The following is a 16,202-nucleotide window of genomic DNA, read 5'->3' as shown; positions in this document are numbered from 1 at the left end:
ATTCATAGAAGGGGATTTCATCAAAGTCATTGATCCTTTAGCTTGCTAGCTCCTGCTGGAACTGTGGGGTCCACAGTTTCTTAGCCTGCATTGAAATAGTCTGAACTCACCCCTAGACTAGGGTGTGGCTTTATAAACAAAGAAATTAACAGAGTGACAGAATTAAACTTACCCAAGATTAGCTGCTCCTGGCATTCCTACGTTCTCTGGCCAGGTTGGCCCTTCTAAGCACCCATGTGTTGGGGAATTACGAATCGAGAATTTGTTGCAGGGATAAAATGAAGCTACAGCACACAAGGGCCAATTAAAAGTGGAAAGTCAGAAGCAGCACTCACCTGCTTCAATGTCCAGCCCTGGCTGGGATGATTTAGTTGGGGCTGGTCCTGCTTTGAGCAGGAGGTTAGTCTAGATGACCTCTTGAGGTCTCTTCCAACCCTTATCTTCTATGATTCTATGAGAATACATTATATTTTATAGTATGCGTATACAACCAATTATATACTTTACTTTAAAGAGTAAAAATAATCAAGTATTGAGCTAAACACTATCATACCCCAAACTGACCGCTTGAATTTAAGTTGTGTGTTTTTTCCCTTAGGCACTCATACAGTTAAAGTATTTGAAAGTATGGATGGCTTTCAAATGAAGCTGGATCAGGGCCTTATTTGTAAGAGATACAATGGTGCAGAGTGGGTGAATTCGCGACAGAGACTTTTCAACCACCTGCTTAGACGATGCTGAAAATGACGTGGGTTTGCATTGCAGTCCCACGTCATTGTCATAATTGTGTGTGCAGACTGTCGGAAGCCTGTGCGTCACAAAAGCACCCTGATTATTTAGCCTGTTTTCACAACACAGGTTTGTGCTACCTTAAGAAAATAAGGTTAAGTGTTCCCTTCAAGTTGATGCTGAGAGGAAAATTGTGAACCGAGACATTGTTCACATCAAAATGTATGTAAAATATAAGCCCAAACATTGGTGGAGCCAGGCCCACGTACCTGAATATTGGTGGAGCACGGGTATCATGGACCTATATAACTCACCACCTATGAGCACAGGGCATTTATTCCTCAGGTGCTCAGTGGAATTACAATAATAGCACCTTCTGGGCTCTTCAGCTTTTTCAGATTTGGGATGAGGACTGGAGGAGTGAACCTGGGGAGGTGAGTATCCAGCCTCCCATCCACCGTCCTTCTTCCCAGGGGTAAAACGTGGACCTTGCTTCCCACCAAACTTTAACTCCTCTAGGTGCTTGAGATTGCTCAAATTTATTTGCAAAAGCTGCAAGTTCATCAACTGTTTCCACCTTTTTATCCCATAAACACTGTTTTACATCATCACTAGACATATTCAGGAACTGTTCCTGAGCAACCAAATCACACATTCCTTCAAAGCTTGTAATACCTTTTCTCCTCACCCACTTATCCAGTAGATCTCTCATTTGGTTCACATAAGCCACATTACTTAATCCAGCCCCTCTCTTAAGGCTTCTAAATTTTACTCTATAAATGTCAGGTGTAATCTGAAACTGTTTTAAAACCATGTCCTTACATTTACCATAATTGGAAGCATCACCCATTGGCATCTTATTGAGTATGTCCAGAGCTCTCCCAGTCAATTTTGCAACCAAAGTGGTCATCTTTTGATCACCAGAAATTGCATGGAGCATACATATTCTCTCAAAGATGATGAAATACTCAGCAATATCCCCAGATTTGCTATATGCTGGACACAACCACTCCCACTTGTGGATTTTTGGAGAGGTGGAGCCCCCTGGTGTGGGGTTCTGTCTCTTCCACTCCAATATAGCCAGTTCATGCTTTCTCTCTTTTTCTTTCTCTTCAAAGGCTAGCTTCTGGATTTCCATGGTGCTCTCATGGTCTGCTTTTTGTCTGGTTGCTTGTGCCTCCATTTCTTTGTCAGCCTCTAGCTGCCTGAGTGCCATGGTCCTATGATGCGTAGCCTTCTGCTCATCAATTTCCATCTATTTTAATTCCATCTATCTCTTATGTTCTTATGTGCCTGAAGGAGCTCCAACTTTTTGGTAGCTTCACTTTCACTCATTTTGCTGTTTTTCCTGTCCCTACTTCTCTTACCTGAAATAAGCAAACAGAAAATCACTTTGTCTGTTCTCCAGCCACCACACTTAAAACTCACTAAAATCACCACCAGTGTTTAAGGGCAATAAACTGTGCACACTATCCTGCTCGACTATGCCACTGTGAAGGGTTGCCCCCTGTTAAGATGCCATCTGATATGCTGAGATACCACTGAGCCCACCTGTTCTGCCAGCCTGGGAACCCTTTTTACCTGTCTTGCTGAGCCAGGCTATTAAGCCTCCTCCAGCACACACACAGGCAGGCCACACCCAACTGCAGAACAACACAGACACTGAAATCAGCTCTGGGAAGACTCAGCTAAAGGGACTTGCCCCAGCACTCAGGTGTCCACCTCACTTGGAGTGCAGACCCAAAGGTATATTATGAAATCCGCCTCCTCACTCAATGTGGAGGAAGGTATACACAGCCTCTTAACCCCCACCCCAATTATGAATTGCACAAACTGGGTTATATTATAAACAAGAAATAAGTTTATAAACTACAAAAGGTGAATTTTAAGTAAATATAAGAGATAACAGACAGAACAAAGCAGATAACAGAGCAAATAAAACAAAATATGCAAGCTAAGTTCAATATACTTAAGGAACAGGTTACATTCTTACCGTAAATGTTATTTTAGGCGGGTTGCAAAGTTTCTGTAGCTTAGAGTTCCAGTTATATTTCTTTTCAGACTGGACCCCTGTCTCAGTCTGGACTCCCCACTTGCCTGTCCTTTGGGTATCTTTAGCAGTCTTTCTTCTTGGGCAGACAGGCCATGGAGTAGAGATTCCCCTTTGCCTTCCTCCCCACCCATAAATAAGGTTTACATAAGGCGGGAATCCTTTGTTTCCCAAACTTGAGCCCCCTCCCTTTTTAGTGGAAAGTTACAAGAAGTCCAAGATAATGTTTAGTATCAGGTGACAAGATCACTTGACTTAGGGCTTGTCTACACTGGCACTTTACAGCGCTGCAACTTTCTCACTCAGGAGTGTGAAAAAACACCCCCCTGAGCACTGCGAGTTAAAGTGCCAGTGTAGACAGTGCATCAGTGCTGGGAGCTATTCCAGTGCTGGGAGCTTGTGGAGGTGGGTTTTTTTATAGTGCTGGGAAAGCTCTCTCCCAGTGCTATCCCACAACTACCCAGCCATGTTAAAGCGCTGCTGCAGCAGCGCTGCCACGGCCAGCGCTTTAACGCTACTAATGAAGACATGCCCTTGGTAGTGTCACAGTTATGTCCCAGGACACATCCCAGGAGGGAGAGAGATTAGTATCTTCACAGTCTTATTGTTCCTCCCTAATGGCCCATCAAATCTGATGGCCTGTCATCTGGTGGATGCCTTCCAAATACACACCCAGTTGTAATTGTTACATAGTCCATATTCCGAACTTTAGATACAGAAATGATACATGCATACAAATAGGATAATCATATTCAGTAAATCATAACCTTTCCAATGATATCTTACATGAGCTATCTTGCATAAAGTACATCTCAGTTATGTCATATTCATATCATAAGCATATTTTCATAAAGAATATGGAGTGTAATGTCACAGTGTATTAATGCTAAAAGAGCATGTTACTGATTGCCTGTTTAAAAGCAAAAAGAACAGGAGTACTTGTGGCACCTTAGAGACTAACAAATTTATTAGAGCATAAGCTTACAGCCACTTCTGGGCTGTAGTCCACGAAAGCTTATGCTCTAATAAATTTGTTAGTCTCTAAGGTGCCACAAGTACTCCTGTTCTTTTTACGGATACAGACTAACACAGCTGCTACTCTGAAACCTGTTTAAAAGCAGTGCTGTGTGGATTGAGGGTAGGATGAAGTGTCACTGTTCTTAAACCAATGTTTAAGGGCTAGAGCAGACTGAAATTGCAGAAGAATGAGGGCTGAGTATGATCTTTTGTGATATAGTTATGGACTTTATCCTGGGGATTTTCTGAAGATTGTTTGAACCATATTTATTATTAAGGATCTGGAGAATTTTTTGAACCTTTTCTGTTATTAAAACCACACTGGGTGGGAGTGCTGTGTGGAGTTCTTAAGGGGCCTGAGAGAGGTGGAAGGGTCAGGGTGCCTGCAAAGTGATCCCTATGCTCAGTAGGCAGCCACTCTGCCACAATGGTGAATCTTTTTATGGACTATGGGAAAGGTTCTGCTCAGGGTCATGGTCACCAAAAACAGCCATAATAGCTGTCAGAATCAAATACTCCACTTTAGAAAAGGTTCTAGCATTCAAGATTGCTGTAGTCTAGTGCAGTGGTTCTCAAACTAGGGCCGCCGCTTGTTCAGGGAAAGCCCCTGGTGGGCCGGACCGGATTGTTTACCTGCCGCATCCGCAGGTTCGGCCGATCGCAGCTCCCCGTGGCCGCGGTTTGCTGCTCTAGGCCAATGGGGTCTGCGGGAAGTGGCGGCCACTATGTCCCTCGGCCTGCACCGCTTCCTGCAGCTCCCATTGGCCTGGAGCGGCGAACCTGCGGATACGGCAGGTAAACAAACCGGCCCAGCCCACCAGGGACTTTCCCTGAACAAGCGGTGGCCCTAGTTTGAGAACCACTGGTCTAGTGTAGAGGTAACAAATGCTGGATGTCTATGGGAAGGGGCACATTTGAGAGGGAAAGGACCAATCACAGATGGAAAAAAAGACACATGCATTTTGGGCCTCAAGGACTGGAGAAGAGTCAGTAAAACCTTGAGTTTGCAAACCACTTCGATAACGTGTGACACATGATCTAACCTCAGAGAAAAATTGCATACTGCAGTAGATCCTCAGAATGCTTCCCCTGCCAATACACATGGCCTTCATTTTACTCAGATTGACTATAAACCAGCTGGTTTTCTTTTAGGGGCCAGATATTGGAAGAGTAAGGAAATAACTCTCTCCAAGGCTGATTATGTAGTAGCCTACTCCAGCTAACAATCTCTCCCTGCAACTTCACATAGAAATTGAATACAAAAATCATGGAATTTAGCATCACCCTGGGGGGTTTCTCTGAACAGAATGACCAGAATCACTCTAAATTGATTCCATTAGCCCCTGTAAGGTGCTGCAGTTCTGTCAACGGCATCCCATGATCGATGGGTATTGAAGGGTGCTGAAAACTTGCGGTAACAAGAATGTTCGACCTGTCTATTGCTCTGCTGAGATTATCACCTCTGTGATTAACACCACTTGCATGCCATGGTTGTGATCCAAATAATTTGAAGATAGCAGATGCTGTTGTCTTGACACTTTCTCAGTGACCTACTCCAGAAAGGGGTAATTAGAAAACAAGCAATATTTTATAATGATGCTAGTATTTCCAGTTGGATTCTTGAACAACAGCTCTATCATAGATTGTTTGAGTGTTGCTTGAGTTTTCCCTTTTTTAGGGATGCATTAATGACTCCCTCCAATTTAGCCCCCAGGCATTCCCTTCTAGTTTTCAGTAGCCAAGATAACCATTGGTTTAAGTCACAGATGACTGAGTAGATGACTCTTGAAAAACAGATGCAATTCAGCCATGATGGTGGCTTTGTTCCATCCGGCTTTAACAGCTGTTGTCCTAAATCAGATTGACCTGTTTTGCAAAATATGTGGGCAGTTGCTAATTTTACTCCAGCCATCTTCAGGACACATGGAATTACTGCTACATACTATCTACTAGAAGTCGAGTACTTCACTGGTCCTATTAAAGTATACCTGTCTGCTTATATCTGCCACCAACTTCAAATCAATACTGCAACTTGTAACCCACAGTCATGATGAATTGTAGCAGCACCACACACTGACCTCTGCATAGCACCCTCAGCTGTTTTTTAAGTCCTATTACTGCACAAGTAAAAAGAGCCTCTGACTCATTTACATTGTAAACATGACAAATGTAATTAAGAAAAAATAATAAGAAGCTTTAGAAATGAACACATTGGTGGCTGAAATTTACTTGAAAGTTCTCAATTTCATTAAATATCTTTTTTGTTATGTATGTTTAAGGAACTAATCCACCTCCCATTGAAGTCAATCAGCTGAAAAGATTCCAGTTGACTTTAATGGGAGCTGGAACAGGTCCTAAATCTCACCAGCACTGGCAATTATTTCTTTACTTTTGAGAGAAAAGCACTTCACAATAAGTCAATGAACAATAAAAAAAGGGAGTAGTAAGTAAACAAGAAAAAGGAACACCTAGATTACAAAAATACATACATTTGACAAGAAACACTTTATACTACCTTTAACTTGGAGGGAGTCCATTTAGGCTCAAAGCAGCTGACTGGTAGTACTAATGAGGCAGGCTTTTTACAGGGTAATAGGCAATTCTGCCAATGTAACTCAATCCTGAACTGCTATTCCAGTTATCAGCAGAATCGGCCAAATGTGCCAAAGTTTGTGTATTTGTGTGGTGGTTGGTCAGACTGCCATTCCTTGAGAAACTGCTGTACCAGAACATGGTATGCCCCCTAAAAGTCAGAAGAACAGAATGACAGTAAAGCTCCAAAAATATCCATGACCCAGAGACAAGCTGACACAGGACATCCTTGGGTCATGTCACACAGCACATCTATTATGATCCCACGTGACATACATCTGCTTTTCATAAACATGTCTTTTCTGAAAGTCAAAGAAGATGCAGAATGACTGAGTTGGGTAATGGCAGAATTGTCTATGAGACAAAATAGTCTAGTGCACTGATCATAGGAGTAGGGATAGAAATCAAATCTGTTCTGACATGTACCTATCTATCCTCAGGCTTGGGGGGAATTTCCCAGGCTCTCAAGGCTTTCACTGGTGGGGCAGCCATTGCTACTACAAATTCCACTATTCCAGTTGTTAAAATGATGTTAAAGACAGTAGTGGAGGAATTTAATAAAGAGCTTTAAAGAGAACCTATGTTTGGTCCCAGTGCAAATAGGCTATGAACAAGATGGTCTGAATTCACTTATTGTCAGGGGATATATATAATTTTGATTAACCACATTTATATTTTATGTGATTCCTTTTTCAAATGATCCCCTTCCCCCAAATAACCAAAACCAACCACCCAGCCAGGGTTAGTTGAGAAGTGCGTCAGGCTGTTCATTTTTCCATTGGAAGCAGGTATGCCCTGATGCTGACTTGCAATGTAACCTTGGGCAAATCACTTATTATCTCTATCTCAGATGCAGCAACTTGTAAGATGTGGCTAGTACTTATCTAACTGACAGGTGTGTTGTGAGAACTGATTTAATATTTGTACATTAATTTGAAAATATGAGTGACCCTGCAGATTATAGACAAGAGAGGACTTCAGTAGAACAAATCAAAAGAGGATATTTATTAAGCAGCTAGATGCAGGCTGACAACTTGTAGTTCTTTGTCGCTCTCTCTCTTAGATTGATGAACATAGTGGTGTCTACATCAAAAGGAACTTATAACCTAGTGCAGGCTAGGATTTATCTGACCAATCCATCAATACATTATACATTCCTAGCAATATCATGGATTTAGAAGCAAGATATTATACAAGAAATCATTCCCAATGACATGCCACTCAGTGCAGGTTGAAATGATGTGATGAAGAATCCCAGCTATCTTATTTACAACATCTCTAAAAGAATAACGTTGAAATCACTTGGGGAGAATAGGCAAGATTCCATGTACTCCATGGCAAACTGCACCTAACTGCTGCATCAAGGACACTGAATTCTGCACCACCACAGTGTAGTTGAGTGGAAATTTTGCAGAAAATTAATGTAAATTAAATGTGGAAGTTTTTAATAACTATAGAATAAATACAGTAACTCCCCACTTAACGTCCTCTGGTTTAACATTGTTTCGATGTTACGTCCCTGCTCCATTACAGAACATGCTAGTTTAAAATTGTGCAATGCTCCCCTATAACATTGTTTAGCCGCCTGCTTTGTCCACAGCTGGTAGCCCCGCATCAGCTCCCCTACGCCCCTCCCCCCCAGCGCCTCCCGCCCGCCAGCAGACCCCACGGATCAGCGCCTTCCCCCTGTCCCCCCCACCTCCTGCCCACGGCAATCAGCTGTCTTGAGGCATTCAGGAGGCTGGGGGAGTAGTGAGGACTTGGCACACAGTCTCCCCCCTCCCTCCTCTGCCTCCTGTCCGCGGCAATCAGCTGGTTTGCGGTGTTCAGGAGGCTGGAGGGGGGGGGAGGCTGCGCTCCGCATCCTCGCTCCTCCCCCCAGCCTCCTGAATGCTGCAAGACATGCTGATTGCCCCCCCAGCCTCCTGAATGCCGCAAAACACGCTCCTTCCCCCAGCCTCCTGAATGCCGCAAATGCTGATTGCCACGCGCAAGAGGCGCAGGAGCAGGGGGAAGGCGCTGATCCGCAGGGTCCGCCAGCAGGCGGGAGGCGCTGGGGGGGTGGGCGTAGGGGAGCTGATAGGGGGGGTGTCAGCCTGTTTAATATCTGTATTAAATTGCTTGTTTAAAATGTATATAATGCCTTTTATCTGGCAAAAACATTTTCCTCTGGAACCTAACCCCCCCCCCCCCATTTACATTAATTCTTATGGGGAAATTGGATTCGCTTAACATCCTTTTGCTTAAAGTCGCATTTTTCAGGAACATAACTACAACATTAAGTGAGGAGTTACTGTACCGCAATCAGACTAATTGCCTGTGTATTATTTATGTAGCTATTACATTTTGTTATTTTACACAGTCCTTACATCTTCAGTTTTCAATGTGCTATGACTTCTTGAACTGTTTTGTAAATGTTGCAAGCTGCAGAGTGGATAGTTAGGACTTTTGGCTTCTATGGAGATAAAGGAGGCTATTTGGGGTTGTAGGATAAGCAAAGAAGTTAGACATTACTGCTCAAATATTGACAGTGAAATTGACATTTTTAGGTTTCAGAGTTAAACAAGTCAACATGAAAGGGACAGTTAATGCTTTTCAGATCTCTTGTATTCAGTCTAAAAATTCAAGACACCAACATTGCATCAATTTTCACTTTGTTCACCTTTTAAGGTACTCTTCCCACCAATGACTAGATTTTTTTTTTTTTTTTTTAAGAATAGAGCTTAGGTTTTGCAACTCAAATTCCGTGGCAAAGAGTGGATTCCGCTGGAAAATTCACAGAATACCAAGAGCCCTGGCAATAGAATAGCCTCTTAAATGAAGTGCTAGTCTCCTTATCCAGGTCTGCAGGATTTGGTGATGATTATACTCTTGGCTTGAATTGTGATCTGTTCTCCACTTCCACAGAATACCATGTGACACAAGGAACTCTTCTGGAAGAGATGCTGTCTTCAGGACACATTATGGTTCTTTCTGGAAATTTTTACTTTGTTTTGTAAATCTGTAATACACATTAGCAGGTTCCTTCCAAAGTATGAACTGGTATGTGATTGTTAAAATACGTTTGTCTAGTTTGTTCTAGACAGCAGCTCCTTTCCAAGTTCAAAGAAGAATTGCTTTATGTTTGTCTAATAGACAATAAGAGTTAGAACTAATGCAGTGCTTTTTCAAGAATATTCTGTCTGACTGCCCTTAATGTTGCTTTGCTTTCAAACCAGAAACCTTGCTCTTCTGAGGTTGATTTTCATTTTCTCTCTCAAATGATTCAGTTGCATCAATGTAAATAAGATCTTTAGCACTGGAAATAACGTATCCCCTATACCTTTTACAACAGAATTTGAAATGTTAATGGTTTTAGTTTCATGGCTTGATTATGAACATATACAGATTTTTGTCACTAAATCCCTTTGTAGAAGTCAGTCAGGAGTACTTTCTCTGATATGGATTTAATTGTTGTTCACTTTCCTTTCTCAGATAATTTGATTGCACTTTGTTTTGAATTAAGTGATTTTTCTTCATTCCTAAACAGACATGCTAAACAGGTAACTTGATTTCAACAACATGACACCATGATTATATGGCAATTAGATTCTTGAGGATGACTGTTGGTGTACTACTCATGTGCTAAAGTACAGGCAAGTTCTTCCATGACAGATGGGGTTTGAGAAAAAAAGTTTAAAGCCGTTATAGCCTAAATGCACTGGGCACTTTGTTGCTTTACAGCTGTATGCATCAGGTTACTAGGGACAAGATTTCCAAAATGTTAAGTTCGTAAATCCATCTTTAGGAACCTAAAGTCAGGTTTTCAAAAGTGCTGAACATGCAGCAGCTCCCATTGAATGCTGCAGTCTTATAGGTACACGAGAGGCATGGTGGTGAAAATCAACTTTATACAAAGCACATTATTCCTGTAAAATAGAGGTACCAGTATGCCAATACTAAGCTTTGAAACATCATTTGTTTTGCACCCATCAAATCTCTTAACATTGGATCCAAAACTCATTAATATGTGTCTATTAACGGAGAAATATATAGATAAAATGTGTAACCGTGTGAGCTTTTAGGAGGTGGGCAAAGTGTAGTCTTTTGATTTTTATAATTTTGGGACATTTGTTTTTTTCCCCCCCATGATGGAACTTGGTTCTGCATCTAGAGTATACCACAAAGCTGCAAATTTGGAAGCTCAAAAAAAGTTCATTACACTGAGGCTGCATTGACTGGAATGTTACTTTTCTTGACCTAAAAATATCTGCAGCTGAAGAATTGGGCAGAGAGAAGCAGACTCATTATATTATAGATACTGTACATTTACTCTTGTCTGAAGAGTTGAGGTTGCAAGTGTCACTCTGATTGAAAGTATAAAAGCAGGTGTCTCATCTAGGCTCTCTTATCTGCTGTGTTTGAAAACTGCCTCTAAGAAGTAAAGGCACCAGGACTTTGAACTTGGAATTAACAACTGTGGGTAATTCAATTGCAAGTGAAATATTACTTTAGTTTCTTTTTCTTACAATGTCACTGTAAAGTGTAACGGGGTGGCTAGCCCCTTAATTGCAGGAGGGCTGGGGCTAGCCAACCCTGGTTAGAGAATGAGCCCCACCTGAGAGCAATCAAATGAGTCCTGCTGCTTTTATACTGGAAGTTAAGGGGGAAGAGGAAAGTGTTCAGAAAGCTGTGGTTATGTCTGCAGAGAACAAGAGGTTCCTTCAAAACCCTGAGTCAGCATGGAGGAAGGTGCCAGCAATGAAGGGCTATGGAGAAGGTCAAACTCCAGGTGGAAAGCAGAAAGCCAGATCCTCAGGGAAAAGCAGCCGTGCTCAACTGAAATGGGGATGAGGACTGAGTTTGTGTTCTATTTTGAAAGACTTTCTGTTGATAATCCAGTGTAACACAGAGACATTGAACCTGGGGTTGGGGCCTGGAGGGCCAGTGGACCTGATGATTGAATAAATTGGACCTAATTGTGGAATGTTTACTTTCCTTTGGACTGGGGAGAGTTTAGGAAGCCCCAAGGAAGGGGAAAACAGAGGCAGGGTACTTCAGGGTCACCCATGGCCATGAGGGGATACTCTGGAGGCAGTAAGTGGCAGCCCTGTGACACAAAGATAGCACTATAAATAACTTGCATGAACTGATTTTTTTTGTTTGAAAGTCTTGGAAAGCATTAGTATGTGTGTTTCATTGGCTGGGTGGTGTGACAAATGGCAGACACTATTATGGTGGGTCCTGCGCTTTTCCTTCATGTGATGGGTCAGGCTGCCGCCTCTTGCCCCTATTCTTGGGTGTCGGCAGCTCCGCTGGTGGGAGAGAAGAGGGGAGTGGGGAAGGGACCCAGGCTCACACTCTACTCTGGCCCCCAACCCCTTTAGCTTCTTGGGCTTCTTGCCTTCTCTCCGCTTGGGCAGGGTTTTTCTCAGTCCTCTGTGCCTGGGGAGTCCCTCTGCTGGAGCAGGGTTTCCCTTCCCCTGGTACTCTGATCCTCTGGTTAAATACAATCAGCTCTCCCTCCCTTCTCCCCTCTGACTGAAGCATGGGTTTTTATTAGTTCTCTGGCAGAGTCTTAATTGGCTCCAGGTGCTCTAATTAACCTGTAGTAACCTCTCCTCAGTCAACAGGGAATAAGGCTCTGATCATTCTGGGGATTATATATCTCCCATCGATAATTCTCCTGCTGCCCTCTGGCCCTGCTGTATCACAGTGGAAATAAGATTGTATATTTAGGCACCTAAACAACTAGCTCTATAGACACTTTCATTTAGGGTACATCTACACAGCAATTAAACACTCTGGATAGCCTCGATCAGCTGACTTGGGCTGCAGGGCTGTAAAAATCTATGTATATGTTCAGGCTTGAGCGGAAGCCTAAACTCTGGGACCCCGCAAAGGGGGAGAGTCTCATAGCTCAGGTTCCAGCCCAAAACACTACACAGCAATTTTTAGCCCCATGAGCCCATGTCAGCTGACCCAGGCCAGCCGCGGCCATGCTGCAGGTCTTTTATTCCAGTGTAGATGTACCCTCAATGACTAGAGACTCCAGTGTCAAATAGTGTACAGGTTTAGTGTGCTACATGAGTGAAAATGATGTCACCTTTTATATAAAATATTAACTTGCCTGATTTACAGAAACTAAATTGTATGGGAGGTTGGGTCCTGTAACCTAGAACATGAAGTAGACCTGGAAGCTGTAACTCAGAATTCTAAAGGCCTTATGCAGAGTCTGACGGGGTGGTGACTCGCTGTCAAAGACAAGCGAGGTTCGGGTGGGTGTTTAATGGGGGAGGAGGAGAAAGGAACGGGATGCAACGGGCTGTGATTTAAAGCCAAGTGGCTGCTTTATTACTATTAATATGGGATGGTTTACAACTTGGATTGGGAAGGGACAAGTGGGAAAGATAATTCATCAATTAAAATGGTATCTAACTTAAAACTTTTACAACTCTACTCGGGGGAGAGGGTAAAACATCAATTAGAAATAGCATTAGAACTTAAAACATACGTACCGCACTCCAGACGCAACTGACCAGCAGTATGGATACCGAGTACATAATAGAGATGTGGGACGTAGTTTTGAAAAAATAAAGTACAAAAGAAGGGAAAAAACACACGACATGAGCTGGCAAAATCCGGAGAAGACCCTGGCAGATAGGGTGATCAGTCTGTACGGCTAACGCGCGGGCACTCCTCCCGATTTAGGCGTGGGCTTCTGGTTTTGTATGGGGACACTTGGCTCGTATCTGTGTCGGATTGGTTCCTTGCTCCTTCACCTTCCAGGTTCCGGACTGGTGCCCTGTATGCAAAGCTGGGGACTGCACCCGGCACATCTTTTTCCCCCAGCACGCTTGTGTCTTTGCACACGGTACACTTGTGACCGACAAGCAGCCAGACTTGAATGCCGGGCTCAGGGTTGCGACAGGCGCCTCCTGCTGGTCATCTCGGGAATTAGCTCTTCCCAACCAAGAGCACCCTCTGCCGGCTGATTTCTCACCTGCCACTGGCCCCATGTCCCTCCCAGACCCTGGTGCACCTCTCTTGGGGTTCTGCCCTCCACAGTCCCCCTGCACTCTGGGTCTCCCCTCCCAGGAGAACCCCCTATTCCCACCTCACCTCAGTGGCTACTGCCAGCCATTGTCTAGCCCCCGCTCCCTGGGGCAGACTGCAGTCTGTAAACCACTCATCATTGGCAAGGGACCTGCTGCCTCTGCTTATCTCTGGGCTGCCCCTCTGCAGCCCCAGTACTGTTTGTGGACCCTTAACTCGGCCTGCAGCCTGGGGCTTTGCTAGGCTGGAGCTTCCCAGCTCCCTCTGCCCTTCCCCAGCACTGCTCCACCCTAGGTACCCTTCTCAGCTTCCCAGGCAGCCAGGTCCTTCTTTCTCAGAGAAGCTAATGAGAGAGTGTGTCTCTTAGCCTCTGGCCCTCAGCCCTCTTATAGGGCCAGCTGTGGCCTGACTGGGGCGTGGTCCCACCTGTGGCCACTTCCCCAAATCAGCCTGGCTTTTCCCCGCTGCAGCCCTCTCCCAAGGCTGTTTTATGGCCCTCAGGGCAGGAGAAGGGTGACCCCCCGCGACACAGAGCTACATGAGGCCAGGGCAGAATTAACTTCTTGAGGCCTGATGGCAATTTGAGAGATTGTCAAAACATTTCTTAAGCATATAAAAGTCAAACTGGCACCAGAGGAAAAGTTAATGGTAAAGTATTGCATATCCTGAATTTGAACTAAATCCCAAAGGTTTTGGGGATATTCCAAGTGTGTCTACATTCTCCTACCTGTTTCTATTTATTACAAAAGTGAAACACATTGAATTCAGTCTGATTTGCATTAAATTTTTCCTTCAAATAAATATTGGTACGGACTAAACAAGACAACACATATTAGCTACAATCCTGCAACAGACTGTGGGCAGACTCTTTTGCCCACACAGAGGACTATTGATTTCAACCAGAGGGAGGCTACAGTTTAAGAACCATTAGCTTGTTTTAGTTTGGGTGTCTTTTTTTTTTTTAAATCAGAGAAGGTCTCTTTCATGTCTGCTATGATTATATAAAGCAGTGACCACTCAAGCTTCTACTGAAGTCACTAAACTACAAAAGAACTGAACTTATTTAGACTACAAACAGTTATGTAGTAATTTTATACAAAGTAATAATTCTGATAGTGATGAGAACAGATAAATGAAGGTCACAGTCTGAGTTTATTTTGGTTAATAGAACCTGGTATCTAAAGTCTGACACCAGTTTTAGTAGTGATTCCTGGTTCTCTCCTTAATGTATTTTTCCAGGTGCAGTACCAGTTTGAGAATATAAATGCCACTCACATAGTTGCGGGCTACCTTCAGAGTGCCTACACTCACACAATACAGAACACTCCTCAAGATGCAAATTACACATTATCCTTTTATATTAACATTTCTTATCTTCATTACTTTTTCCCAGGCAATGCTTTGAAAGCAATGTCTAGATCTGGGTTTTCCAACTCTTTCAACCATTGGAATAATTTATCAAGAGTTGTGATGGATTCTCCATCACTGACAATTTTTAAATCAAGATATGTTCTCGGAATTAGCTATAGCCTGTGTTAAACAGAAAGTCATACCAGACTCACAATAGTCCCTTCTGGCCTTGAAATCTATCAGTCTGTCAGGGCTACTGGGTCAAGCTGTTTGCAGACACTGGAAGACAACGCTGCATCACTACACCCCAGTCACGCATTGGAAGGTTAGTTTTGCAACCTTCACACTCATGAGCAAACATGCAAGTCTTAACTCGAAACACAACAGTTGTCCACTAAGAACAGTTTTCCACACTTAACCTATAAATACAGAAATGAAAATATTTCATATGCATTTGGCCTCATAATGGAAGAGCTTACAATCTTACAAACTGTATCACAACCCCACAGCATTATTCCCTCTATTCACACTGGTCCCCTGTAATCCCAAATATCTAACAGAGTGAAACAACATACAGTGCTCTCTGTAGGTCTTGCTGGAGCTCGAAGCATAAGTAACAATCTGAACCAAAGGCAATGAACAGGAGTAGGCCTGGCTTTGGCAAAATAGCAATGCACCAGGTGTCAGATAACCAAGTAAGCACATTCCTGACCGGAGAAGATGGTACAAAACCACAGATCTCTCATGTAATTAATAGATCTCTTAGAGATCTAACAGGTCTCTTATTCTTACGACATGGTACAAGAACATGTAGATGCCTCGTAGGATAAGGAGGGAATGACAGGAAAATGGATGAGTGTCTCTTGTTCGAACTAGCAGGTACAAGGATAATCATCATCATGTTCCTATTACGCCTCTGGTGTTTAGGGCAGTGACAGAGTTCCTCCACTCATGTCTGTTTCTGGCAAGTCTTTCAACTGTTCCCCAGCTGTGCCCCAGGTTTTTCAGCTCGGCTTCCACAGCTCTTCACCATGTTGTTTTTGGGCGGCCCTGTTTTCACTTGCCTTCAGGTGTCCATCTTATTGCTACTCTGATGATGGAATCAGTTTCTATCCGAAGCACATGACTGATCCATCTCCAGTGCCTCCTGACAATGATGGTGCTCAGATCCTCTTGGCTGCACTGTGTCAATAGATCTTGGTTTGAGATTGTTCTGGGCCAAAAGATACAGAGGATTTTTATGAGGCAGGTTGTATGGAATGAAGACCATTTGGACATGTCACACTTTTTCATTCCCAAGCATTCTGCACTATAAAGTAGTGTTGAAAATATGCAGCTCTCATAAATCTTGAGTTTGGTTTTGGTGTTGTATTTTGATGATTTCCAGACTGTATTTAAGTACCTGAAGGTGTTCCTGGCTTTATTGATT

General features: G+C 43.3%; 1 protein-coding gene across 1 annotated transcript; it reads right to left on the bottom strand.

Moving 5' to 3' along the window:
• Nucleotides 1-1,123: 1,123 nt before the first annotated feature.
• LOC128838003 (uncharacterized) lies at nt 1,124-13,246 on the bottom strand. Its single transcript, XM_054029726.1, has 3 exons — nt 12,886-13,246; nt 6,312-6,539; nt 1,124-2,096 (listed from the first exon to the last, which is right to left on the bottom strand). Exon 3 carries the CDS (start codon nt 1,982-1,984, stop codon nt 1,124-1,126), a length of 861 nt encoding a protein of 286 aa, XP_053885701.1. The 5' UTR covers nt 1,985-2,096; nt 6,312-6,539; nt 12,886-13,246.
• Between the last annotated feature and the right edge of the window lie 2,956 nt (nt 13,247-16,202).

Source organism: Malaclemys terrapin, chromosome 5, assembly GCF_027887155.1.
Source record: "Malaclemys terrapin pileata isolate rMalTer1 chromosome 5, rMalTer1.hap1, whole genome shotgun sequence".
Taxonomy (NCBI): Eukaryota; Metazoa; Chordata; order Testudines; family Emydidae; genus Malaclemys; species Malaclemys terrapin.
Note: the sequence above shows the minus strand (reverse complement) of the source record. Positions and strands in the feature narration are given on the sequence as shown.